The sequence below is a fragment of the Microchirus variegatus genome, assembly GCF_963457635.1.
Source record: "Microchirus variegatus genome assembly, chromosome: 14".
NCBI lineage: Eukaryota > Metazoa > Chordata > Actinopteri > Pleuronectiformes > Soleidae > Microchirus > Microchirus variegatus.
In genome coordinates this window covers 13,796,669-13,821,842 of record NC_139815.1, presented here as the reverse complement: position 1 = coordinate 13,821,842, position 25,174 = coordinate 13,796,669, and the positions used below count along the sequence as shown (strand labels likewise).

Genomic DNA, 25,174 nt, shown 5'->3' with positions numbered 1-25,174 from the left:
TGGGCATGAAGTGTTTTTCAGAAGTCTGATTTTAAAATTACAGAATTAGCACAAAGGAGGACAAACGAACAAAGCCGGCGTATGAAGTTTCAAATGCAGACTCTTTGAATCTGGAAGCTTAGCACATTGTGCTGCTGTAATCTTTTTTTAATATTTTTTTACGCTTCATTTCCCTGGAGGATTGTAGTCTCTGCTGTCAAATTCAAGGGACGTGAGGCAAATGCACAGCAATATAAACAAATGAGTTGTGTTGCCTCGGCATTTCATTTTGTTCAATTATCAGTTTAATCTCATGTATCTGATGCTAAATAGTGATTCTCACGTCCAATGGCAGTATAAAAGGGTGTCAGAGAATTGATATCAACAGCTACTTAGATACTGTGTTCCGGAACAATTTTTAGCCTGTGTGTGTCTGTGTGCCATGTGTGTATGTCTGACAGCCATCACTTGGTTGCCTCCCTCACTCTGTTGACAGTGGGTTTTCATAAAGCCAGCAGCTAAAGCCTAATATGATTACTGTCTCTGTGAATGGGCTCGATAGGAGGTTAAAGGGTGGGTTTGGCTCTTTGTGTGTGTGTGCGCGTGCGTGCGTGCGTGTGTGTGTGTGTGAATGATGTGGCAAGGGCACCATTGTGTACAGCTTTGTCGTCATATGGACTCGCTCATCACAGCCTGTGTCCTTTGAGCTGTGAAGGATCAGCTCACCATGGGCCTGTGATGACGTCGACCGACATTGTGTTGTCTGCCTTTGTGCTGTAGCTCCCACTGATAATGGCTTCTCTGTCCTCTTACAGCTGAAGAGGCCAAGGAGCTGGAAGAAGAGGAGTCAAAGACAGGTCAGCCAATGAAACACCTGGTCAAGCTGCCGCATTCATCAGGGACCGGCTGTATGTTTTAGCTGTAAACTGCTGTGCAGGTGTAAAATGCTGTTCAGGGAGCTGCAGCAGTCGAAAAACAACTTGGTAAAAGTGGCTCCTTTAGATAAAACTTACACTGAAATATAGTAAATCTTTGACATGCAACAATCTAAGCCTTGTTATCACCAAAGGCTGTAAACACTGTAATTTTTCGACGCAGTGATCAGTATATCTGTCCTAAACCTGTAATCATTGAGCTCAGGAGCAGATATCAAAAGCTTTTCGACAACCTTCACGGTAACTAAGTTGATGGAAGTGGTGCCTTTTGGCATTTGAGTTTTTTGAAATGAAGTTTGACTCCTGTCTGTCAAGTCTGGCTTGAGCACATTGACAGAAGGTTCTCAAACTCAACACCTCTCACCAAGAAGCCCCCACACACTCTCTGTTCTGTTTATACAGCGTGGATATATAAAAGGACTAACTGATTTATGACTAATATATCCAATGATGAGTCTGACTACTTGGAAGAAGAAGTCCAGCAGGCAGGATGGTAGAGACCAACAGAACAAGCATCTGAATGTCAAACTTGATCACATAATTGTGAGAAAACACTGATGAATCATGAGGGCATGCCAAAAATAAGACCATTGCCAGTGACCACATCACTGCAGCCCAGTGGCTTAAAACCTGTGTGTGTGTGTTTAAGGCAAAGATAGGAAGGGAGACAGACGCACTAATTTAATGATGCCAACAAGCTGTTTTACATTACACGGCCCCCCCACAGCTACTGCTGTTAATATACAATCTATCCTGATATTAATTTAACGGTAAGTTCCAGAGTTCCACAAATGTCATTAATAGCGCGGCCTTGTCTTTGCACTCAAATTATTCTGTTTACTATGCCGATGCTTGGCGAGTTGTTTTTCCCCCCTGCTCCCAGTCTGTGCATATTCTGCTAACAAGCTGCTCATTCCATACACTACTATACTGTATATATATTTATGTTTACTATACTGATGGAAGAGTGGTTCAATATTCTAACCTGGTGGCAAGAAAGCACATAAATATGCTCAATGGTAATGGTAAATTACCCCATTCAGTACTAAGACAAATTTTGCTTTGGGGCAAAAAAGTTTCTTGTTTCCTGAAAGATATTTAGCTTTTCAATTGAAGCCAGTGAGTCACGACAAATATCTCAATGTGCTTATTTTTTGTGTGTGATGAGAGCAATGCGATATTTTACCAAGTATGGCTCTGACCTTATGAGTCCAGAATTAATTTCGCCATTAGTAAGCAGTGCAAGCTTCTTGTGCCTGCCAGTCCTGAGCAGTCCTCCCTCAAGCGTTAATGTCATTACAGTTATTCATTTGACTCCTTCTTTAGTCTGATTGAATTATTTAGCCTTTCTGTGAACAGCAAAGTTAATACCATGTGATTTTAATAAGCTGAGAGGTAAAGGGGAGTCTTCCAGTGTAGGGAGGGGGGCAATGACTTTTATTCTCTAATGCCTTCCTCATGAATGTTTTAGTGAGATCTGTGCAGCCAGGCATGGGGTCACCCAACCCACCACGAGCGAGACTTAATAGTGCAGCCAAAGTATCCGGGAAGAGGAAGCAGACCAGACCTGGGAGGCAGTAGAATGCCTGCAGTGACGAGACGGCGACTTTTCAGCCTTCCTTGCTCATTGTCCGTGCACCTGTGTGATCCAGGTGGAAGCTGTGGGCAGTGAGCTCGTGAAGTCAAGCTAATGGCTCTGCCTTCAGAGATCACTCAATAAGCACTTCAGACAGGCGGCTTTGTTTAGCCATCTGGCTCCAATTGTGCTGACAAAGGCAGAGGTTCCTGCACGAGACAAAAGAGCTGAAATGAGCCCCACTTTAATAAACCCAGGATGATGGGGAGCCACGTTTGTGTGTTATCTTAATGAACTGTCCAAAGGAGAGTGTGCCTCCCCTTTCAAAGCCAGCCTGATTTGAACAATAACCAGTGATAACTAGGGCACATTCATTTGCAATAGAGTAGGATCACTTTGTTGCCTTTACAGCAGGGGCAAATAATATACACATACCACACAGAGAGGTAAATGCAGAGAACTGTGTCCAGCTTTTTCTGGCTGGATCCCTCAGATCTTCACCTACTTTCTTTAATATGTTCAGTAATCTGAGCGTGATGTGCTGCTCAGAAGGGGCGGAGGTCATGCAAGGGCGTCTCCTTCCTGTCAGAAGTTGGCTTTAGTTTGTGTGAACTTGTTCCTCTCTCCCTACGTCTTGGGCTCAAATGTGTCAAGTCTTAGCAATGAGGCCCTGGAAGAGAGAGTTATTCAGTGACCCAGTTCTTTCAGAGAGAAAAAAAAACGATTGTAGAAAAGAACAATTTGACATACCTTTTAAAAGAGGAAGCTCCAAGCAAAAAAAAGAAAAGAAAAGGGGTTTATTAACCCGTCTTAACTGAGGCAAAGTCCCATGATGGTGGATGGTTAGGACATATCAGGCCCTTTATAGCACACAGAGGTCCATCCCTTCACTTACTTCTCAATGTTAAGCCATTCACTGAAAGCCAAGCAGCTCATCCCCTTAAATATTGTCTTGATTTTCACAGTAGCTTTGGCCATGTGATGGTGATTCTTCAGCAAACGCATGGAAAAGGAAATGGACAGCTACACAATAGTTAAAAGGTGCAGTAGGGAGGATATCGATTCCATCGTAACCTTTCAGCATAATGTAAATAACGTATCTGAGAGAGAATGGCACTTCTGTATGTTTGAGTCTTTGCCTTTGATTTATCTGTCACATAAAGATAAGTGGGTTTGTCCATGCTCATGTGAGGAGCTCAGGACCGAGAGCTGTGTCCCCTATTAAGGAATGGAAGACACAATATTCTGTCAAAGTGACAGTGACCTCCTGAGTTTAGACATTTAGATTTTAACGGACAGTACAGCTGTATATTCCTCAGAATTACATCATTTATTGCCTCCATATAATCCTTTGCACACACGGTACAGTACGTGTGACTGGAGAAAGGATAGTCGGCTACGGTTATGTATAATGTATAATTTCATTTTGTAAAACCTGCGGTGGTGTAATCTCCATCCTGCTGTTTGTTCCATGTTAGCCTGAAAACATGACCACACAGAAATTGGTCTGCTGATGAAAAAGAATAAATCTTTGGTATTACCAGACTAAGGCTTATTTAAAAAAAAAAAAAAAAAAAAAAGTTGCATACAGGCTTGTTGTAACACAGCTGAGACCTGCAGGTTACTAATTTAGCATTCCTCATAGCTACAGTTTGAATTAAGAGGGCCCTGGAAAGCAGCTCCAGGCAGCTCTTCTTGTCATGCCCTTCCTTTTCACTGGCACCACATACTCAGCCACTCTCCCAGCGGTCACACATTACTGACTAAACATATGTAAATAGAACATTCATGTTGCCTTCATTATTAGATGTGGGTCACCGGATAACTTCAAGAGCACTAATTAAAGGAGCTCCCTGCACACTATTGCTTAGTAGCTATTTAAGTGCTGCACTCATGTTCCTTGCTGTTTCAGCACCATACAGTAAGCTACATGTTTACAACTGTTTTCTCCGAGGATTATCACCCAGAGAGATGATGTTTCATTGTTGAAGGCCGTTGAAATATTGAAATTATAAAAAATTATACCACATAAATCATATAGTTCTCCCCTTATTATGTCTGTATGTATCACGTCTTCAAAGGGAGAAATTGTCTTTATTTTTAACTTACAAAAGTAGATTGCCAGTTTTTTTGAGACCGTGCAGATGTGCTGCACACAAAGCAACCTCTCAGTGGTTATGTGTTGACCTATGAGCCAAAGGCCACCTGACTATTGTCTGAAGAGACGGATGAAAAGTAGCTGCCCTTTCATAATTTGAGGGAAAAAAATCATGTTGCCACAGTAAAATATTCAGAGCGGTGCATCACATTGAAATTACAAAAGCAATTGTGCTACGAGTGCTTCTCTGAGAACAGAGCCATTGTAAAAGTTAAGGAAATCTTTTTTTTTCCTCAGGATTAATTCTCCTGTACAGCGCCATTTACATCCTTCTACTAGCGCCCCTCTCACCCACTTACCCAATTTCTCCAAGTCTGTCTTGTAATCTATGCTTCCCTGACAGTACTGCCAAAGTCCAGTGGGAGAGTGCCTATCCATCTCACTGCCCCAATCTGTCTCCCCTGTTTGGTTCCACATGAGCACTCAGCTGCTGTGACTAATTAAATAAAGCGCTGTGCCCGCTGCTTCCTGTTAGCCATTGCAAGGTTGGTGCACAGAGATGTAGCACAGGAAGAGGAAGAGGAGGAGGAGGAGGGAGTTCAATAACGAACACGTAGCATGGGAAAATTCTGTTGGTCCATGAGAGAATCGACATGAAAGTTGAGAACAGTATGACAGATAAATTATAACTAGATTATATTTTATTTACATAACGCTACAGTATATCTGAGCAGAACAATTCATTTTTAATTTGTTCTTTTCTCCACAGCAATGACGCCACTGAAAAGTTAAAGCCAAGAGAATGAAGGTGAGTAGGAGTTCACCATTGTTGTTGCTGTGGCGTCACAGTTTGTTCACTTATCAGAATTGCCTGGTGTTCTCGGGAAGTCATGGTGTGGGTAAGTGCTGCTGTAATGAGGCTAGGCAGCATTAATTTAATTCAGCAGACCACCAAGAATACTATAAGTCTTGGAATTTTTGATTTCAGGAATCACAGGTTCACTGATAAATCGACCCAATTAATGTTAAACTCAAATCAGTCATGAAGCCTTTCTTTCCAAGTTCTCTCTGTTGGAAACTGATATCCATGTGTGGAGTTTCTAAACTGCCAGCTTCAGCTTTTGAGGAGCTGCAGCAGACCATTTATTAGCATGTTTCTCATGATTGGAGGTTTTGGGTGTGAAAGGAAGTGTTGACTTAGAGTCAATTTATCGAGATATGTTTGATAACTGCTGGGGGTCATGTGACAGAACTCTGCTTGCAGTGACATGAGCAGCCATTATGAATCGATAGTTGATAGTTGTAGTGTGTATGTATTATAACCTGTCGGGGGCTCCAGCACTAACTCTTGTGGAACGCCTGTCCATGGAATAACACAATGAATCGGTTTCAGGACACACAAAAAATGTGTTGTTAGGACTGTGAGCTCAAAAAATTAAATTGTCAAAAAAAACATTGACATTAAAACTGTAACCTCCTCACAAATCATCTCACATAACACAAGACTATGTGCTTAGTTTAAATCAATAAAAAGAGAAAATACAGTACTGTGCAAAAGTCTGTGAAGTGTGAACATCGACAATTGGATTTGAATGATGTGACTGAAAGTTGGTCTCATATTTTAGCAAACTTTCAATGAGTTGAACTCCTACAACACGTGTATGTATTACTCGAGCATGTATTAAATAAACTTGATGCAACAGACCTTTGAAATCTTTGAACAAACAGGTTTTGCCAACATTAATTAGGGTTCACCTACAGCTTTGCAGAGAGCCAGGGTCGTGCTATTGTCCAAGTGGAAGTGAAGGTCACGCTGAATTCTTGACATTAACATTAACTACAGCTCTGTCAGACACGTCTGGTTCACAGCTGAAAGGAGACTACTTCTTCGGTTGCCGAAATGAGCGAGACTTGTACTGCACTTAGCGGTGGGCAGGAAGTTCAGTTTGTCGCGCACCCAACGCACTCTTTGCACATGGTTCCAAAATCGGGATCTGCAGGATGTATACTAGGGCCGTAGCCTCTTCTTCCCTGACCCTCTTTTTGGAGTCCCTGCAGTTACAAGCTCTATTTGGATTAGGTATTTGGTATCAAAATAAAGATAACACTTGTGAGATTCCACCAAAGGTGTAAGTTTCACTGTAGATACCACTGTGTCAGAGTAAATGCACATGGAACACAGCATAACTGAAGGATTTTTTTCTTTCGCCTAAAACAATATTGCATTCTTAAGCAAATATCACCTGTAAAATGTGCAGTAGGAGCTTAAAAACACATGGAGGTCATGTAATAACATATGGACATGAGTTGTGCAAAGTCTGATGCTGCTGAAGTGAAACAGAGTGAAATGACGGCGTTCTCTCTTTTGGCACAGTTTGGCACCATCTGTGCCATTTGAGATTTCTTAGGTACCAAAAGTATGATAACTCTCTGTAAATCGATGCTCCCTGTGCGGTGCGTAATAACAATTCTGTGACTCTGCAGCGTCTTCAGTTACGCAGCGCCATAACTCTGGCTAACCTTGGTCAATTTGGGTGATTGGCAGCTCGTTTTAAACTTCTAAACCGGTAGAATCAGACCTTGGTCTCCAAATGCGTGTGAATCACTTCATTAGCAAGTCAAAAGGACATAAATGCATATGACGCATTTGTGCGGACATTTGCCCTTCTCTAATCAGAACGATCTAATGTCGCTCTGTAATGATCAATGAAACTGGGAATAGTCCCCAAAGCATGCTGGAAAATGTAGTTCTTCATTAGAAGTGGTTTTCTTCTAGTGGAAATAACTTGTTTTGATAAACAACAAAGGTAAGACAACATTTCTGCTTGTATTTCTGACAAGTCAGTTGTTGTTTTGCTCTTATTTTGGGGCTGCATCCGTGAATCTTGGCCGTAAAGTGATAAAAATGGTACCGCTGGAATCTGTGGATTCTCCGCCGTCCAGTGGACACTTGTTTTTTATGTTTACATAATCACGCTGACGCTTCGGTGCCGCTTTTCAATGAGTGCGCTGGAACGTTTTTTTTTGCTCCTGCTGATTTGATCCATCGTTGTTTTAACTGTGTTTCATGAACACAAGAATGGTTTGTATGAGCTTTTAGCTGAGTTTCTGACCTTTCTGTGGGTATGCAGCATGTCTGTGTTTGTTGAAGTTAGATATGGCTTAATGACGCTTTTGTGTGTGACGCTGCCCCCGGGGCAACCGTGAAGAAGAGGTTAAGACTCTTGTACAGTACTGTATCTTATGTATGATATGTACTATAGAGCCTCCTCTGGGGTAAAAGAAGGTGTTGAATAGATTTTCAGCACAGTGGACAGTTAACATTCCCTACATTGACACAGGAGGGAACAGAGTGTGAGTGTCCTTCAGTTGCCACAGAAACCTCATCAGTACAACTGCTTTACACAAAACACAAAAGATACAGCATTACAGGAGGAGCCCAGAACACTGGCCTCTGTAGGCCAGCAGTAACTAACAAAGAATAGAAGTTTATGGCAGATTTTCTTGTTTTCAAAGTAGGAAAAAAAAACATAGTTTTTCATCGCGACAGATGTTTTGATATTGGACGGTGATATTTTTGGGAACATTTTAGAGGTGCTCCATCAATTCTAAGTCGAATCTTAATGATGTTTTTACTGATTTGTTGGTGCCGGAGAGACATCACAACTTATTTTAGCTGTTTATTGTTTCATATTTCGTGCTGTTCAAAAACCACTCCAAGTTCATCAGGTAGATAAGAGAAGCCTACTCTGAAGGTCTTTGTATTTCTGTGACTTAGCAGCACCGCAGAAGCGCAACAAATGTGACATGCTAATGTCATTTAACAGCCGTTAAATGTGTATGTGTGTCTCCAGTATTGGCACATATTTATTTGGGAAAAGGTTAAAATAAAGTAAAGTCAAATATATTGAGTGATGCTTCTCATTCGCACCACTGTCAGCAAGCAGCTTGCTTTCTGTTGTGTGATTCATTTTCATCACGATGATGAGCAGTTTCAACTATATGATTCTCTTTTTCCATGAAGCCCCCCCCCCCCCAACACACAGACAGAAAAGAAGGTGATAGAAGGAGCAATTTCCTGTAACTAGCCAAAATAAAGTCTGGCCAGGAGGAACCACAGAAAGGACATTAGTCATTACTGTAGTATCCGCTGACCTTCAGCAGGACTGTTACTGCTAGGTAATGTCCCCGAGCCTGTAGACCCATCCACTGCTGAATCACCCCGGATCAATTATTCTAATATTTGTGTGGCATTTTTTTTCTATCGATTAATGGATTTATGCAGAGTGCAGCATATCTTATTTAATAAAGGAAGCTTCTGCATTTAATTAAATTTGTTTAAGAGTTAGTGGGCACTTTGTTTTCATAAACTTTTACGTTACTGATGCATGTGTTCAATCAGTGACTTATGTTTATCCACCCAAACTTTTTTTTTTTGTTTCATTACCAACAGCCAAACACTGACTGTCTTGATTGTGCACCTTCATTTTGTTGCCATCATTATTAGTGGATTTGTCTTATTGTATGTTACAACAAATGTGACCTATACTGATCATTATCCTGATGACAAATATTTACAGAAATGTAAATGTTTTATACAAAGGAATTTCCTGACAGTGTCTTCCCCCAGACCGTCTACCAAGAATACACATTTGGAGGCAAACAGTGGTGTAGGGAATGGTCGGTTGTACTTACCCTCCTCTAAAATCAACAGTTTCTCAGTTATTAGATTTTTCTTCCCTATGAAATGTCCTCAATTACTCATACTGTTGCAATAATGTGTAATAAGTGTAAAAATCATATTGTTATTTTTCTCTTAAGAATCTTTGTACATTTTCAGCAGAAATTCCTTCCTCGGTTCATAACTTACGATGATTTACAGAGTCTCGTTCTCTTAATATTTAAAAGGGTAATAAGGGATGGCGTAGTTCAGAACTTTGCCCCAGCTCGAGATGACTGCAAATAAGAAGATAAATATTCAGAGGAAGACATGAACTGAATAAAGGAAAGGAGCGGCAAGAACCACCCGGTCATCTACCCGAGGACTTTTGATGAATTCCAATGAGAGCACAGATTACATTTTTAAGATGGGCCCTATAGGTGCAATTAGTGCTACATAATGGTACTTTCTCAGCTGCTTCAGCAGAGCAGTAAAAATATTGATTTAATTCACCACAACACTGTATATATTCACTTAAACGCTGGACTGTCATGCTAAGAATCTCTTTTATCGTAATACTTTTAAGCAGTAATAGTCGGGATTTCTTTTCTCATGGCTTTTTAAGTAGGGGAGTGCTTATAGGGAGTCGTGTCTCTGAGGATGCTTTGGAAGAGATAAAGGTGTGGGGAGAACGAACGGAGTTTGAAAGGAAGAGACGATGTCTCCGTGTGTTTAAAAGTCTGCTGCAGCCTGATGTAGGTGCGAGAATGTGAGCTCTCAGATGATGTGAGGTTTTGAGTTTTCATCTCTGCTGGATGTGGCAAGTGAGGCCTGGCAAACGCCGATGATGTCAGACAGGACACGAGGATGGGCTCTGTTCAGGGAGGGGTGTGGTGTATCACCAAGTGGTGTTTGACTCTCCATTCCTATCTCTGCTCCCTGCATTATTTATGCTTTTTTGTCTCTGCCATTTATCAGCGTTTTTATACCTTGTAGCCTCGTTCTACTGTACATCACCTGTGATGGAATAGGGTGCAGCAATCACAGCCCCTGAAGGAAGCCAATAACTGAATATAGTCACTCATATTAATATCAGAAAATAGACAAGTGTGCCACTCAGCAGTCTCTGCATACCAGTGAAACATTGGCAAACATCCATCCACCACTGAATAATCATACGTAACAGGGGAAATGGGCTGGCTCCACCATCACACCTTAATATTAATTTTCAGGTCATGAAAGTGGTAATAATGTGAGCTGTGGTAGGAGTTGCACAGCGGCTGAATCACTGATCAATGACAACTAATGAACACAGCAGGAGTTCTGCTCTGTTTGCCTCTCGACAGAGAGCCGCCTTCTCCAGAGAGCTCTTTTTTTCCTCCATGTTTTTGCTAGAGAAGCACAGGAGCCTTCATTGAAACTAACTGCCTCTGGGCTCAATTAACTACCATAGATTACTCATGATGCAGATCAGAGATTGTACACAAGAGTGTTAAAAGACACACACACACAAACTGAGTTCCGAGCCGGGGACATTGTGATGCTGAGATATGTTATCGATGTATGGATTATGTAAAAGTCCCATAACGGGGTCCATAGCAATTAAAATCATTGGAATTGGAATGATCAAATTAGACATTATTTACACGTTTTTTTCAGGTTGCTTTTTAAGGCTCTGCACCACAGTATGGATACCATACTCAGATGGAGCAAATGTAAAAAGCAAAAGGCAGCACCGTGACCCTGACGCAGACGTATGTTTTGTTGTGTTGTTATGGGCAACTGAGAGCTCCATGGTAATGGCGTGGTTATGTGTGGTCTCAAAGCTATAGCTTTTGTCACAGCTTATTACCATCGCTGAATGAACCACTCATTGCCGTCAGTTTCTCGACCTAAACAACATGTCAACGCAAACGGACACAAATGAGGACACCTCTTCATGATCATTTGTCTCACTCAAGCCTCTTTGCTATTGTTAGTGACATCTCGGTGTTTTTTCCAGGAATTCTGAACGTTTGCTTATTTGAGCAACCAATGATGACAGTTCATTCATTCATGCATTCATTCATCTTCTACCGCTTTATCCTCCACATGAGGGCCACTGGTGCCAATCCCTGCTGACACAGGGCAAAAGACGTGGTGAACCACGACAGGTTCGCCAGTCCATCACAGGGCCACATATAGACACAAACAACCATCCATCCTCACACCGATGAGGAATAACATTTTTATTTCTAAATCAGTTTTTTGACGAATGTAAGAGCTGGCATGATTAAATGGGTTGCAGCCTATTGTTTCCAAAACATGGCGATCAAAGAGGATATGTTCAGCATCAGAGGATTTACAGATGGCTCGAACCAAAACACTGAGCAGCACTCCTGCTGTGACGAGAATACACTTAAAGTGTTGTTTATTAAATGGCGAGATGACTTTTATGCACATCTTTCTGAAGTGTGCATGCATAATTGTGATAGTTTAATTACATATGTCTCTGCAGGTTACCTTTTTTATTCTAACTTACTGTAGCAGTGAATTAGCTAATAAGTTAAGGAGGACTGTAATCAATGTTTCATTTAGTCATTTAAAGTCAAGTGCACAGAAACAATGCTATTGAAGGCACTTAAGTCTGGCTTGGTATTAGTCCAATAAATTAATTTTAGACCATTTATGAAGTCTGCTAAGTCATTTCAAAGGCACAATTCTCCAACTGTGTAAATATTCTTCTCCCCAAATGAAGAAATAAACAGCCCTAATATTAGTCTGCAACACCAAAAAGTAGGGTTGCTAAATCCTTGGCATTTTCAAAGTTGGAAACTTTCCATCAGGTATTAATGGGAATAAACTGGAAATTTTCAAAGTTCAAGGTTGGAAACATAAATATAGTTGGTAAAAAAAAAACATATTGTAGCATAATCTTGGCTAAAACAATCAGATTTGATGTGAATACAGTTGAGTACACTCTTAGAAATAAAAGTGCTAGATAGAACCATGTAAGGTTCTTCGGCTTGTCCTCATAGGAGAACCCTTTTTGGCCTTTTGGAGGGTTCCACCAAGGACCCTTTTAAAACCCTTTATTCGGGAAAGGGGTTTTAAAGGGTTCTCTGGATCAAAATGGTTCTTACTGGAACCATTAGTCTTACCAAGAACCCTTGAGAAACCCTTTCTTCGGGAAAGGGTTTTTCAGAAGTAAGTGGCTCCAGGTAGAACCTCAGCCCTTTTGGAAGCCTTATTTCGAAGTGTGTATATTATGCTATTCCTGATTCACAAGGACATAGCAATACTTACATACTGCAGGAGTATTGAGGCCACAACCCCTACATGCATTGTGCATTCACACATCAATCACATGCATAATGATTTCGAGAATTCTGAACTACTAACGCTTCCTTTCTGAGCCCACAACACAGATACAGGCTATTGAAGTCACACATTTGAGCCAAAGGACTACATAAAGTCAAGTAAGCTTTGATGATATTGTGAGGTAGATCAGTGTTTCCCAACCCTGGTCCTCAGGGAACACTGCCCTGCATTTTTAGATGTTGCTCTGCTCCAGCACACTTGTTATCAGGCTTCTGCAGAGCTTGATGACGAGCTGAACAGCTGAGGACCAGGGTTGGTCAACACTGAGGTACATGATATTTGATCTATGCTGTTTAACTAGCGACTATTAAATCTAAATGTATCACTAAATTACTGGTAAACCAGATATGCTAAATGTAAGCTAGCTAGCACCATTGTTTCTTCTGCCTCCTGCTAAACGGTTTTATAACCACACAAGATTCCATATATCAGTTGTAAAATGTTTTGAATACCTTTCCTTAAGTTCAGCTAAATATCTACATACCTTCAATTTTTTGTCATCTTATTCAACAGAAAAATGACACCTATTTTTGCACGTATTAAGCTGGAAAGTCTTTGTTTATGTGTAAATACTAGTTCTGGGCGTGCTAATGTGTTAACGTGCGCTAACTTTGACGCCGTTAACGCCATGTTTACGTACCTCCGGATTGTTAGAATGAGTCTCTAAAGTAACGCTAAACTTTAAAAACAGAGGCACACATACAGGTACGCTGGTTATTTGTAGCACTGCTCTTTTCGTTTAATAAACAGACCGCTCAAGTTTGACTGTGGGGCTGCTAACCGGAGCTAAAAGGAGCTAACGCAGCTAAGGAAGCTGGAACGGGTAAAGGGTGCCTGGACTCCGGTGTCGTGGCACGTAAACATGACGTCAATCGCGTCTTTTTCCGGTCAGTCATCATGGAAACCACCATACCATCAATGTGCGTTAACCTAGTGCCCAGCACTAGTAAATATTGTGGTAATAGTTCCACTCTGAATTTATCCCAAATCTCCAGTTAATTGCCATTAATTCTCATTAACTCCCATCAATTCCCAAAAATCCCATAATTCCAATGGAAAGCCTAATTGTGCATCAGGCATCAGGTACTGTACATACCAGACAATTTTTTCCTTTTTTGGAAACAATCATTAAGACAAAAATCTATAGAGTATAGGTTACAAGAATATGGCTGTGATAGGTTAACTTGTGCATTGAAATGGGGCTGAATGTAAAGTCACTGACGTCAACATGTCACAGTTCCTCGGCTCTGCTCCGTTTAGCATGTAAGGTGACAGTCACCTTCATGCTGCATCAGCAAACAAATAAATCACAACGCGGGTTGAAGATGGTCATGGCACGCCGCCCTGTGTGACTCTTAATATTCATCCAGATTAGCATACTGAGAGTATAAGTGCTACAGGGTAAATGACTGACTCGCTTACTGAGATGGCCAGCGTCCCAGTCTGAGCATGGAATATACTGTGACTTTTTTTTCTATTTCCCTTTCCTTTTACATTTCGCCTGGTACTGACTCACCTCGCCTTTGGGGCTTACCACAGGAGTCTCTTCAAACGATCCTTTAGACTGAAGTGAAGAATCAAGATTAATGCACTTCCACGTCCCACCAAGGCTCAGGGGGAAAAGTCTTATAATTAACACCAGGGGGCTGCAGGTTGATTTTAGAGAGAGGTCAAGGGTGGGGTACCTCAACCACAGGAAAAGAGCTGATAAAGGTTGTAAGAATGTGTTGCTGATGTGGCTCTGCTGCTCCACAGTGTCAGTTGAGTGATTAAAGAGAGAAATACAGAATCGTTTGTCATCTTCATTTAGAACAGAGCTTTATAAATAGTTTGACATTTTGAAAACATAAGCACATTTTCTTGATGTGAGATGGATTAGTAGTGACAGCACTGTCGTATAAATCTGCAAACACTTCACCTGGCGACTTATTAGCCCAATTTAGAACTGGAAATTGTGGGAACAACAAAGCTTTCCAACGGTGAATAATCGAATACCTCACGATACCAATAATATCCCGATAAAATGATCATGTTTTGATACATCACAATATCTGTCTAACAAAAACAACCGTGAAAAGTTACCAGTTGCAGGATTTCTCTATTTATTCACAATATAGAGCATAAAGTCTATGTATTAAACGTAGCTTAGCGCCATTATCTTCCATTTTGACGAGGCCACCCAAATATCGATATTTGCCCTGGCGTGTCGATTACTATATTGCGTGAGGAAAGTCGACGATGTGTCACCAAATCCATATTTGGACTCACCCCTAATTATTAATAATCAATGTGACATTTGCGTTGTACTAAAACAGGTCAGTGGTGCGAGTAAACGCAGTGGTAAATAAATATTTCAGCTTATGATCCACTGAGAGATCCAACTGTAGCTTCATATTTATTGCCAGTTTATTTTTGTAGAAGCCTTTACACAAACATCCCTTCAAAGTTTCTGCTCCACCAGCACACTCTGACCCTGGATTTTCACCGACCGCGTTACAGCAGCGGAGCGTCAGCAGCGCGGTCGCCGTTGCTGATCGCAAGGCAATTGATCAGAGAGTCTCGGAAAGTCATAATGTACGACGAGAGACTGATTGCTGAAGTGGAGAAACATAAAATCATTTATGACACCAGATCAACAGTTCTCCCAAGTCGGAGAATGAAAGAAGCTGTGTTGTTTGCGTTTCCTTTATACACACATTCTATCGCGGGATCTCGCAAACTTGTGTTCGTTCAGAATAAACGCGGGATCTTCCGTGAATACCGCTGGCTCCCAAGGCACCGCTGTGCTGCCGTAACGTGCCCAGTGGGGATTGTCGCCGGGCAGAGGACGGTGCAATACCGCGCCGCTGACGCTCTGCTGCTGTAACGTGCCCGGTGGAAATCCGCCTTTAGAAATAAAAGTGCTACCATATAAGGTTCTTCGGCGGAGTTCTTCATAGGAGAACCCTTTTTTTTTTTTTATAAAGGTTCCACCTGGAACCCTGAGTGTTACCAAGAACCCTTTTTTTTTCTGGAAAAAGGTTTTAAAGAGTTCTCTGGATCAAAATAGTTCTTACTGTTACCAAGAGCCCTTGAAAACAAATGGTTTCAGGTAGAACCTCAGCCCTTGTAGAAGGACACTTTTGGAACACTTATTTCTAAGCATACATCGTCAATGAAATCTGATGTGAGGTCGTTGACATGTAATTGTAATAGTAAATTTGAATGTTCCTCTACTTGTCTGTGTACTGTTTACACAAATAATTTTAAAAAGTTATTCGTTCAAGACATGTATAGAGAGAGGGGGACAATGCAGCACTAAACTTTATTTGGAGACATAAACCATGCAATTTACTAGAAGGCTATGCATTTACGCGCATGGTTAAGTCTAATAATAATAGCCTCTTATATTTCTTCCCACGCTGATGATACTAACCGCTATTTAAATATCACCCACACTTCACTATTTGTGTCCTGTAGGACCCATGGATCCCGTCTCTATAGCAGCCCTCTAAGGTCTGTGGAGTAATTGCTGAAATGTAAATGTATCCATGAAAGCAGGTCTGAATACCCCCCTTTGAGTCGTACACACGCAGGCAGTTATCCAGTTTTGCGTTAAATTGTCACAGCGCGTTTGATCATCTGGTTATGTTCTTTAATTATCGCCAAGGTTAAGCTACTTTCTCATTATCCTGAATGCCTCTCCAAGGTTATTTTCAAACACTTACTTTTATACTCCCATGCCTGGTGTTTTGTCTTTGATGGTTACCTTTGTTGATGTTTCTTTCGGGGTCAAAAAGCAGATTTGTGTTTTCAGAAACAAACAAGAAAGAAAAGAAAAGTGCACGGGAAGTTACCGACGAGATATGATGACTACATTTCAGTGTGAATGAGGAAAGAAACGTTGCGGATTTGCAACGCTTCATTAGAGTGAACCCATTGTGCCGTTGTATCTTTCACATGAACAGTCTCCTATAGCCAGGTTAAATTAGTGTACAATCGCGTGAACCTGGTCGTAAATGGATCTGTCCATCAGCTCGTGTCTCAGGTGTTGGACTGGATGAGCACTTATGCTCCGCCACGGCTGCTTTGGATTCTCCGACAAAGTAAAGCTGTCCGTTAAAGACTTTAGATGGAATTTGCTTTTCCGTTGCGAGGTGTGATGTGTCTGCCATTTCCTGTGATATAAATGAACTCGGCGACAGATGTTCATCCACCGTCTGGGGGCCAAGGAGGGCTAGATTTGAGTGTTGTAAGAAACTGCACGTATGAATATTGTATTTTGTTCATTTGGATGATGGATACGTTGACACGTTGTATTACTTTCTGGCAGGAAGCAAATGGAAGCCAGTCTGTGTTTTTCAAATAGAACTCTGCTCCGTAAAGCAGATATTCTGACAGTGAGCTTTGCTGTTTGCAGGGATTCCGATCCTGCAGGAATGACAGACTTTATAACTCTTTCTGGTTTTTTTTTGCTTTGACATTTTGAAGCTGCTGGCAAATGCCCTCAGGGTTTCATTTAGGATTTATCTACGTCCTGCCAGCCCGTCATGTGTAAAATGAAATAAAGGGATGATAATGAGTGTCAATTAGGGAAAAGGAGGCGCTCGGTAAGAGAAGCTATATTTTTGTATTTCCTGTGATGTAATTTTAGGGGAGACAGACACAGTTAGTGCTTCAAGCATGATGATACGTATTGAGCACACAGACACGATCTGCTCAAAGGTCTTCGCGCGTCAACAGAAATGCAAATAAGCGGCACGAATTTGCGAATAATTTGGAGGTGGGAAGATGCAGAGTGATGATGAAATGGTGCTCAGTCATTTTACTGAATAAAAGAAAAAGAAGTAGAGCCAACGCTGGAGAAGAACAACTGAGCTGCTTTAGGGAGAACATTAGGACGTCAGTTTGACAGTTTGAAGGTTTTGTTTATTTTAAACAGTCCCAGTTGTGCGCATTTGCTTATTTTGAAGTAAAAGTAAAAGCTGCAATATCCCTCTGTGAAATTCAGTCACCGATATGAGTGCCGCATTGATGGAATGCAGGCTCAGAAAATATTAATGTGTGAATAAATCACGCTGCTGTCCAAAGGCCTTAAGTTTTAACCCAACCAAAAAACAACAACAAAGTTTTCCACTGCAGAGATGATTATCTCCTCGCTGTGTATTTAAGCTGCACAGCTCAAAAGGAAACGGAAAATTAAAAGATCAATCCTTTTGGGTAAACCCACAGCATTCATTTAGGATTCTCAGTTGCATGGAAATATAGCTGACTGCCTTGACTAATGTATCTAAAACCCAAATCACCAAGCATATCGGCAACTGTATTGCTTTTAAAAGCTCCAAGTAGGAGAGCTTCATGTGTGACATAATTAAATCCCACCCAAGTTAATTCAAACTGTTTAATGATGCAGGAAGAACAATTTCTTTCGCTGCAGTGGCGGCGGGGTGGTCCGCGGGGGCTACGAGTGAAGAGCAGCACCAGGAGCTCGGTGAGATAGGTTACGATGAAGAGGACGACTACAGGGAGAGAGAGAGGCTTGAAGGTTATTGCATCCTTGAAAAAAAAAAAAACGCTCCTCCTCCACTTGGTCTTATTGTTTACGTAAATGGTGCTTAATTTGCTTGGTTTTTCTACCGCTATTATATTATTAAAGCTAGAAAAGCACTCGGAGAGCGCAGACCTCTGCCAGGGCCGCTCAGCCCACCCCCTTTGGACTTTGAAAATCTACTCTTAGCAGTGATATTTTGGCAAATAAAAGCACAGTACACCCTGCCGACAGCGAGTGTTGTAACCAGTGATAACGTTATGGTCAGACAGCATGTGTTGTAACCAGTGATAGCGTCTACGGGTCACGTCCAAAATTTAATCACTTGTTCCTGGTCCCATTGTGGACATTTCCTGAAAATGCAATCCAAATCCATCCATGACTTTTAGAGTTATGTTGCTAACTTAGCCTGGTCGAGGGTCTAAGGACAGAGGATGTTACCAACCCTGTGAGACAAACAGTTTTTGTAAACTGTGGCCTATATAAATAAAGATTGATTGATTGATTGACAGACAAAATCCGGCAGAGGTAATCCTCACGTTAGAGCAAATGTTATTAGCTGGATTAACTCTGTTTGCCCTAGTTATTGGATTCGCGACTGGTTATAGTGACCAGGCTCGTAGTTGTTGTTTTTTTTCATTATTTTTCAAAGCTAATATCCTCTATCTCACCGCAAACAGCCACTGACACTGTATGAATTGTGTTTTTCGTGTCTATTTCCAGGAGTCAGGGCCAGGCTGCGAGTCGGAGATGAGCCTGGCGGGTAATCCCAGTCCACCTATCCATCAACCTGGAGACTATTTCCAGCGTCCCCCTACAGAATGTCAAAGCCTCGCTGAGCAGAAGATGAGTCCATCATCTTCTTTCTAAGACTTTCCCCTCGAGTTTCCATCAAAACACATAAACACATCATGTGCCGTAATTTTTTTTATTGCCCTCCCTTTTTTTCTTGTCAATGGAGAGCTGAGCAAACGCAGCCCGAGAAGGTTGTCGCTCTGTTGCTGTATGCAAAAGAAGAAGAAGAAAAAAAACGACACGGGGTTGTGCGACAGGATCCTGTCTCTGTCGCTGTGATGAGGCGTGTGCCACAGCTCTCCTGTCTAATACGAGCTGAGACACTTAAGGAAATTTGCCGTCACCGACTCTCTGCCAGCAAAAGAGAGCGCTTGGCTCTGCCTTCTCCTCCTGCACTTGCTAATTAGCGTCTGTCGTTGGGAGTAACTCGTACCTGTCCGCTGCTCTCTTATATTCAGTAACTTGAAGGAATTGGAATTGAAACGCCAGCTAAGCTCCAACAAACCGCAAACGGTGCATGGGATACACCCGGATTTTCTCGCTGACCTGACAGCCTTATATGTAAGAAATTGTTTTTAATGCACGCTGACTATCTCAGCTAGTTGCTCACACCTGCTGGTGTGGGTTGTTTTATCTCCTCCAGACACAGCACTGGACAGGACTGTTTTATAGCTTTTTTTTCTCTCCTTTTTTTTGGTACTTTAGCAAGTCCCCATGCCATATGTTCATGTATGAATGCCAAAGCCATTTGTGTCGCATAACCCAGTGCCTATTCGCATTAAAGAGACATGTTTGAACTGCCTGGTCATTGGTAATTATTGGTTCCATTGCCAGAGCCACTTTGTGCTCGTTCAGGCAGAACACTGTCGAGTTTATTACAGACACTTCTCATCCCGCAGGACGAGCGTGTTGCTCCAATTCATTCTTCCATTTTTCCAATAGTTGATTTATCTGCCAAACAGACAATTCTACATAATGAGGAAAACATGAATTATGGTCAAAGTAATACAAATATTTCATTCACATGCAGATCAACACTGACAAGTCAAATTGTTTCCAGTTAGACGGAGTCCTATTTTCGGGGCTAATCCCTCTGTGTTTGCAGATGTGCAGTCATCCTGAACATTTGACTTGTTTTGAATAATGGATTTTCTCTGAGATTGTTTGTTTTCTGTCACCAGTGAAATAGCTACCTTGCATCGAGGCTGACTTATATACAAGTAGTGCAGCCCGACCGCACAGGAACATGCACCTATATCATGTCCTCCTACTCCTCCTCCTAAGCTGGATGAGACTGTTGATCAAACACCCGGCTGTGCACTAGTGCACCGATTTCTCTGTACAGTAGCCCTTGACCTTGCTGTGTGTCCTCATGGCCCAGACGACCGTCTGAAATTAAATTACAGATTAGTGGCTCCAGGCCCAAAGAGGGGTTTATTTGGTTGGCCCCTTCTCTGAGATGTGCTCGTTCTCTCATTCAGGAACTGGAAGAAAAAATGTCATGGGATATGAGGAAGAAAATGCCAACATTGAAGACTTCTTCTTCTTCTTTCTCCTGACTGCTGGAACCAGTGGGCAGCCAGAAATTGTAAGTAAAGTAGGAAAGAGTAAGAAAATCCTTTATTATTCATTCATTCATTGTCTACCGCCTTATCCTTCACAGGAGTCGCAAGGCAAACATACTCTCACGGTGTCAGTTTAGATCAGGGGTGTCAAACATACGGCCCACCAGAGGGTCCAATCAGGCCCACGGGATGAATTTGTGAAAAAAATACTTACTGGTCCGGCCCACGTGAGATCAAATTGTGCTGTATGTGGCCCCTGAACTAAAATTAGTTTGACAGCCCTGGTTTAGTTTCCTCCCACAGTCCAAAAACATGCAATATGGGGATAAGGTAAAATTGGACACTCTTAATTGACCATAGGTGTGACAGCGAGAGTGGGTGGATGTTTGTGTTTGTGTCCTTGTTTGTGATGCACTAACGAGCTGTCCAGGGTGTACCCCGCCTTTTCGCCCCGACGTCGGCTGAGATTGGCACAGCACCCCCGCGACCTTCATGTGGAGGATGAAGCGGTAGAAGATGGATGGATGGATGGATGGACCCCTGGTTTAAATTGTCCTCTGTGTGTGTGGGAGGAAACCAGAGAACACAGAGAAAACAAACCCACACATGCACACAACTCCAAACCGGGATGCAAACCCACAATCATCTTGCCCCATGTGCCACTGTGTGGCCCACCTTTGTCATTCACTCGTTCCAAATTACAGTCGATCGGTAATCAAAAAGAAAAGTGGAACGGTGGTGAAGAATCAAATGGAGACTTCTGAAGGCCAACAAGGTTTTATTTTCTTTGCAAAGAAAAGGTCAATCTACACACGAGTGGCCGAAGATGAAGAAAGACCCAGAGCACGGCAAGAGCTGAACTTTTATACAGAAGGAATACCCCTCTCACATCCCATTGTCTGTTGCAGGGGTCTGCCCCTCCAGGCCGTGCTTTCACACCCTTTTGTCTACTGCAGGTATCTGAGTCGACCCTTCCCTCCCCCAGAGGTATCTTGCAGGATGTTGTATTTAGGTGCAAGTTGAGTCTCGACATCCTAATTTGAATACACAAAAGGGCCGGATATCTTGTGTTTGGAAAGGGGTGTTGAGCCAAAAGAAAAAAAAAAATCTAACTTAAGGGATAGGTTTTTGTTTTTTTGGTTTTTTTTTTACAAACAAGACTGTGACTTTGAAGAATTTGTTCCCTTGATTCTGCGACAGTGAGCACAGACTGAATTTTGGAAGTACTTTCCAATTACGTCCAAATACACCATGCACAAATTTGTTCAGGGCTGATGACACATTTCAGGAAGCTACTGTTTCATAGACCTGGGTTCAAGAGCAAAAGTGTTTAAGATGCTAATGTCTCATTTTATTTATCTATCAATATAAAAGTTTGGCAGGGGTTCGGGGGAGTTGCCCCATGGCCAAGACTGTTCAGCTCACATACACAGAGACAATCATTTCAAATATTAAATGCAGAGATTCTCCCTTTACTGTACATATTATATATGTGTTAGAAAATAGTGGTTGAGAATATGTGGGGGGGAATAATTGTGCAGGAAGGGCTTAACACTGTTTCTCTCTTTGTCTTCTGTGCAGGTTTTTTTTTTATATACCAGTCTAAAAATATGACGCACCACAGCCATCTGCTGTATGATTGTCCTGCAGTAAATCGACGAAACAACACCCCCGTCACCCCCGTTTGTTAAACAGGTGGTTTGATACGAGAGCGTTTACATTTATATTCTGTACAAACACAGACAAACGGCGACGCTCGGCTGCTTTCGGTCCCCAATAAAGTGCAAGCATGCGCTCGTGTGCGTGCTTGTGTTTCAGGTGTTACGTCATGTTGTGGGGACACAGTCATATTAGGGGGACTTGTCTTCCTTATGGAGACAAAAAGCCACTACCCATAATTGTTACAGTTTAAGGTGAAGGTATGTTGTATGGTTAGGGTGAGGTGTAGTATAGGGTTAGGGTTAGAGAAGTCCAAAGGAAATGGATATAAGTCATGGAAACATGAGGGTTAGGGTTAGAGTTGAGGGTAAGAATTGGGTGTAGGTTAGGGTTAGGGTCTAGCACTTAGTTGTGATGGTTAAGGTTAGGGTTAAGCCAGTATTAGTAACGGTTAAGGTTAGATAAGTCTTAAGGAATTTAGTGTAATTCCTGGAAACCAGACTGTATGTGTGTGTGTGTGTGTGTCATAATTGTGGCTCTGTGAGGACCAAAAAGGGGCATTTACAAATGTAAGGACATTTTGTCTGGTCCTCACTTCTTTAAAGGGCTTTTTGGGGGTTAAGACCTGATTTTAGGGTTAGGGTAGGGGTCAGAAACTTAGTTGTGATGGTTCAGGTTAGGGTTAAGCCAGTATTAGTAATGGTTAAGTGTACATATGTTTTAAGGAATTGACTGTAAGTCATGGAAACCAGACTGTGTGTGTGTTCTATTTGTGGCTTTTGAGGACCAAAAAACTTAAGGACATTTTTGGCTGGTCCTCATATCTTTAAAGGGCTTTTGGGGGGTTAAGACCTGGTTTTACACTATTAAAAATAATGGTTCCAAAAGGGTCCTTCTATAAGGGCTGAGGTTCTACCTGGAACCATTTGCTTCTGAAAAGTTTTTCAAGGGTTCTTGGTAACACTAATGGTTCCAGTAAGAACCATTTTGATCCAGAGAACCCTTTAAAACCCCTTTCCTGAATAAAGGGTTTTAAAAGGGCTCCTTGGTGGAACTGGAGCCAAAAAGGGTTCTCCTATGAGGACAAGCCGAAGAACCTTATATGGTTCTACTTAGCACAAAGAGTGTAGGGGTAGGGTTGGAATTAGGTTTAGGTTAGGATTAGGGTAAGGCACTCAGTTGTGATGGTTTAGGTTAGGGTCTACAGAATGCATTATGTCTATGATTGTCTTCACTATAAATGAAGTGTGTGTGTCAGTTTTACATGGATTTGATACCTAAGTTTTAAACACTTTTTAATCCCTTTACATGCACTTAATCAACAATATATATATGTTGTGACCTTAAAGCAACTGCACTGGAGTAGAGTCGAATCACTGTCCTTATAAATGCACACTCTAACTAAACAAGAGAAGTGATTAATTACAATAAAATGAACACTGGTGGAGATAACAGCTCAGTCCACACGTTTCAGTGAAAGTCAATGTTTGTTGATTTCGACGTTTTAAGCACCTTTTTTTATCCTGGCAACTTTAAAGTAGATGATGGTTATCCAAAGAAATACATTGCAGCAACCGTAAAATAGCAAATTAAGTGTAATATCAATTATTTGTGTGTGTGAAATTGCTGTTTATTTAGATTTAGATCATTTTTTATTCCTTCCATTCAGCTCCTGTGATCTTTCCAAGTGTGCGTACGTACCACGAGCGCACAGAGAGACATAAAGTGAGCTTTTTTTCTGCTGAGGTTTGGTTCGCCCCGAACAGCTGCGCGCACACATGCACAGAGGCAACACTTCTCACACTGACTCGGCACAAGTTCTTATTGTGAACACATCTGTCGGCTGTTTGTGGCGAAAAAACAGAAAAAAACAGCGACGGCAAACACTCTGGCAGTCATGTCTGCACAAATAAAGCAACAAAAATTGCCATCAGTGCAGACGGAATGATCCAATATTTAGAGGCAAGAGAGAACATCGGCGCTTCCATTTAAAAACAAAACAAAAAAAACACTCAACACTCGAGGCAAAACAACAGAGCTGTGCTCCAGCTCAACACCGCTCTGAGGCTCCGGCTCAGGCTGTGGTTCAAGCAGAACAATAGATTTATATTAGCACTTCTGCTACTCTGCATTTGACTTCATTTGAACATGAGGTCCCAATAAAGTAGTCACTCAAATATGGCCAGCTGTGCCCCTTAAATTTTAGCACACACTAAATGCTTAGTGTACTTTAGTAAATGCCCCCTCCCCCTTTAGTTTTCCCTGTTTTATATAACCGATGCTTTAGCGTGCACGCCACTTGCATAAATCATGTACACGTTCTCTCTCTTAAAAGTCATTTTAGTCAAATAGAGAGGAGGCATCTGGCAGCTTTTTTTTTTTCCTTTTCACACTTGCTCATGCTCCATATTATGTTCGGGATGGGACACCTGAGATCAGCGGCTCTGTGTCCAAACACTTTGCTGTTTTCATTCTCGCCGTCTAATCAGGACCTTATTCACACCAGGGACAGCAAGTGAATGCAATTAAGTAGGCAACAGAAATAAAAAAAAGTGCCAGCTCCAGGATCAGGATTAAAGAGCACTGTGTAATTGGTTTATTCATGGAAACAGAGGCTACTCTATCACAAGTTATCTAAGGTGCATGTAAATAGCTTGGGCTTTGGCCAGTGTAGTCAGTTACTGTGGATGTGAGCACAGTGTGTAACTTACTCAGGGTTTTGCTCACTGTTAGTTGTCCTCGCATCATTTTTATGGTCTGCTCGGGCTTCTTCTTCGCTTTAGGAGAAAACGCTGCCAACTATTTTACAATGTGTTTTTTTTTTCTCCTTCAGTAACATATTTAGCATGCGTACACTGGAGCTAAACATAAAACAGGCAAAGTGACCTCGATGGTGTTCCATAAATATGTTTTTTTTGTTGTTGTTGTTTTTAAGCAGCAACTGAGACAGTGAAGGGAGCAGCACAGACAGACACACAGACGGACAGCGCCTAAAGGCTGATCTCGTCTAAACACAGGTG

General features: G+C 41.7%; 1 protein-coding gene across 1 annotated transcript in view; it reads left to right on the top strand.

Moving 5' to 3' along the window:
* The window catches only part of cd276 (CD276 molecule), a 68,311-nt gene extending 48,599 nt beyond the window's left edge, over nt 1-19,712 (top strand). The window contains exons 6-8 of the mRNA XM_083900688.1: nt 795-836; nt 5,358-5,396; nt 18,859-19,712. Of these exons, the coding sequence (XP_083756814.1) occupies nt 795-836; nt 5,358-5,380 (65 nt within the window). The 3' untranslated portion in view covers nt 5,381-5,396; nt 18,859-19,712. The remainder of the gene's footprint in view (nt 1-794; nt 837-5,357; nt 5,397-18,858) is intronic.
* Nucleotides 19,713-25,174: the final 5,462 nt, after the last annotated feature.